The following is a 3402-nucleotide window of genomic DNA, read 5'->3' on the forward strand; positions in this document are numbered from 1 at the left end:
ATATATATATATATATATATATATAACGTGTGGGACGCAGGAGAGAAGAAGTCAGTGACCGACAGCACACAACAGCAGGAAGAAGGCGATTAATCGGAGGCGGCACAAATGAACGCCGTTGACGAGCTCAACTTCCGCCTCGGTATTGGCCCGTCGCGACCGCGGCTGCCCATTACACTGCAGCGCTCCGGCTACGCGGCGGTGCGGCAGCTTGGAAAGGGCAGCTTCGGCAACGCATACCTCGTCTACCACGCCGGCCGCCAGCAGTACTACGTGGTGAAGCACGTCAACATGGCGAGCATGACTTCACGGCAGCGCAAGGACGCACATCAGGAGATTGCGTTGCTGCAGCAGCTCGACTACCCCAACATCATCCGTTACGTGGAGTTCTGCGAGGAGCACCCGAACTTGTATATCGTGATGGAGTACGCCGACGGTGGAGACGTCTGCACACAACTCAAGAACCTCAAGAGCAGCGTGTGGGCGCTCGGCGGTGGCGGTGGCGGCGTCGGCGGCCTCACTGAGGCGCAGGTAATCAGTCTCTTCGTGCAGACCACCATGGCGGTGAAGTACATGCACAGCCGTCGCCTCCTGCACCGCGACATCAAGTCGCAGAACGTCTTCCTCACGCAAAACCACGTAGTGAAGCTGGGCGACTTTGGCATCAGCACCGTGCTGATGAGCACCGTCGCCATGGCACACACGATGTGCGGCACACCATGCTACTTCTCCCCCGAGCTGTGCCAGGGCAAGCCGTACAACAACAAGTCTGACGTGTGGGCGCTCGGTGTGCTGCTCTACGAGCTATGCACCACGGGTCGGTTGCCTTTTGAGGCGGCAACGATGAACCGCCTGATGGACGAGATATGCAACAAGGAGCCGCGCCGCATCCCGCCGAGTTTCTCGGAGGAGCTCTGGGAGCTTAACAAGTGGATGCTGAAGAAGGATCCGCGGCAGCGCCCCGATGCGGGCCAAATCTTACGCACACCTGTGCTGGTGCGGGCAATTCCGGATGTGGTGAAGAAACTCAGCGCCACTGACGGCCGCTGCGAGGCGGAGTACAAACGCATCCTCGAGCTCGACGCCACACCGCCGCCACCTCTTAAGCCCGGCATGGTGGTGCAACCGCAACCGCAAGCAAACCGGGGTAAGGAGGGCGGCGCGGAAAAGGCATACCCTTCCGCTGGCGCAGCGGCTGCAGCCGCGGCGGCAGTCGTGGGGGGCGGGCGGTACGATCTATTCCGCAAGCGCAACGACGAGCACCCATTTAAACGTGCCGATAATATGCCCAATGCGCGGCTTGGTGGCCTCGGCGGCGTGCAGCAGCAGATTCAACAGCCAAAGCGGAAGGAAGAGGCATCGAAGTCACCACCATCACGTCATTCACCTGTGAACGAGGGCGCAAAGTACATGCCTGCCCTGCTTCAGGATGCCCTAAGCAAAATGAAAAAGAAGGGCATGGATGGCAACAAAGACAACATTCATAACAACAAGCTCAGCCCCGTGAGCGGCGCCAATGGCAGTCACCCTAAGGGCGGGGATGTCAAGTATCTCAACAAGGAGAGGAGGGAGGAACTTGCTGTGCGGCCGATAGACCTGCAAACGCATCTACAAAACCAACAACATATGGTACAAAAACGGTCGATTGGAAGGATTCCTCTGCAGGATCTCTTCCTCCTTTATGATGAAAACAAGAAGCGCATCGTGCGTGAGCGTGAGCAACGAGTGACCGTCCACCGGATCCCAATGAACTACGAACCAATTGGAGCTGTGCATTTTCGCGAAAGACTTGCTCCCGCTGCTCCCGAAGAACAATCTGCAAAAACACCGCCCAAACCTCAGTCCCCGCCGTCGGTGCCGTATCGCCAGGCGCATGAACATACCGAGGAAAAGTCGCATAAGGACCAAAAGAATGACCAGGAGGCCAACCTCGCTGCTGCTGCTGCTGCTGCTGATGATGATGATGGCGCTCCAGAAGCGGGCAGGGTACAAGAGCCGTTGCAGAAACTTGAAGGTGCCGAAGAAGAGAAAAGCAATGAGCCGCCAGGTGACCTCGCGCTCGTCCTGCGAGAGATGACGAATCACTTCGCCTCTGTGCACAGTAGCCTGTCCCGAGCAGAGAAGGCCCGTGATCGTAAGAGTATGAACGCCACACCGACTGCTTCCGCTTCCACTGCTGCTGCTGCTGCTCCTGGAGGTGCGGGAGCAGAGTGCCCTTCTCCTGAGGACTTTGATGACGGCATGGACAGCGAAAGCCCCGGACAGGAGTTCGCCGACGCGCTAGGGACGACACTGGACGTGCAGGGCCTGCAGCGCCGCCCAACGACACCCACTGCAGCTGCCGATGCGTGCGACGGAAACGCAGGGGATGAGCGCATTCCACTGTCCATTGGGCGCTACGATGTGGTGTGGTCCCCACGCGGCACCCACGCGTTACTTTCACAGCCCGGCAGTCGTCAAGGCAGAGCTGTCCAGCCGCTCAACAAGAGCAGCGGCAACAAGCAGCTGGCGGGAGAGGGCGGTGCAACGCCGGACGCCGGCGTTGGCGCCGCCGCCCAAGACACAAAGGGCGAAGCGCCACTCGGCCCAGTCTTCAGCGGCAGCTGTCTCTGCTGTAGCGTCCGCTTCGGCGGCTACGCTTCGACCATCTTTGGCAGCTTTGTGTGCAACTGCCTCGTGTGCTCGCGCTTCTCCGGGTCTATGATGGGTGTGGAGTGGCTACACCTCCCCGACGTGTCGATCGAGACGCTCTTCACGGGTGCGTCGACGTCGACATCACCGCCGCAGGTGCCCGTCGCCACGGCCAAGCCGAGTGACGACACGCCAGCGGGCGCAGGTGTGGCCGCGGCGCAGGCACTTGCGAAGGGCAGCGCAGCAGGAGCTGCTGCCCCTTCAAAGGAAGGAGTCAAGGGTAACGACGATGGTCTACTGCCGCCACCCCTGACAAAGTTCGTCGTTGAGGTGCCACTGGTGGAGGACGACAATGACAATGCTAACAAGAACAGCGGCAGCAACGTGGCGCAGCGAACGGGGGTATATGCGGTGTACTTCTGTGCACGTTGTGGCTGCACCGTAGGTATGGATCACGGGGAGATTGAAGGTGGCCTCCTCGCCAAGGCGGCACTCTCTGAGACGAGCTTAGCGATACTGGAGTCTTTTCAACAGACTATGCCGCTCGATACTAACGAAATGCTCGGGACAACCGAACTGTAGGTGGTGGGTCCTTCTTAGCCTTCCATTTCATTCTTGTTGTTGTGGCTTCATTGTTGAATCTTCCTTCATAGGTTTCCTTCTGTGTTCTCAGGCCTCCTTTGTCGTTGGTGTTCAGCCTTTTTTCACCATCTGTTGAGCCTTGTTTGGACTTGTCTCTCTGTTTGTGTGCGTTGTATATATCTACAGATA

At 58.6% G+C, this 3402-nt stretch overlaps 1 protein-coding gene across 1 annotated transcript; it reads left to right on the plus strand.

The window, feature by feature from the left end:
- Positions 1–108: 108 nt before the first annotated feature.
- DQ04_14321000 (putative protein kinase) lies at positions 109–3213 on the plus strand (the record flags this gene model as incomplete). The annotated part of the gene is made up of 1 exon (XM_009317118.1): positions 109–3213. One exon carries the CDS (start codon positions 109–111, stop codon positions 3211–3213), a length of 3105 nt encoding a protein of 1034 aa, XP_009315393.1.
- Positions 3214–3402: the final 189 nt, after the last annotated feature.

This window comes from Trypanosoma grayi, assembly GCF_000691245.1.
Source record: "Trypanosoma grayi strain ANR4 Tgr_1432_V1, whole genome shotgun sequence".
Classification (NCBI taxonomy): domain Eukaryota; phylum Euglenozoa; class Kinetoplastea; order Trypanosomatida; family Trypanosomatidae; genus Trypanosoma; species Trypanosoma grayi.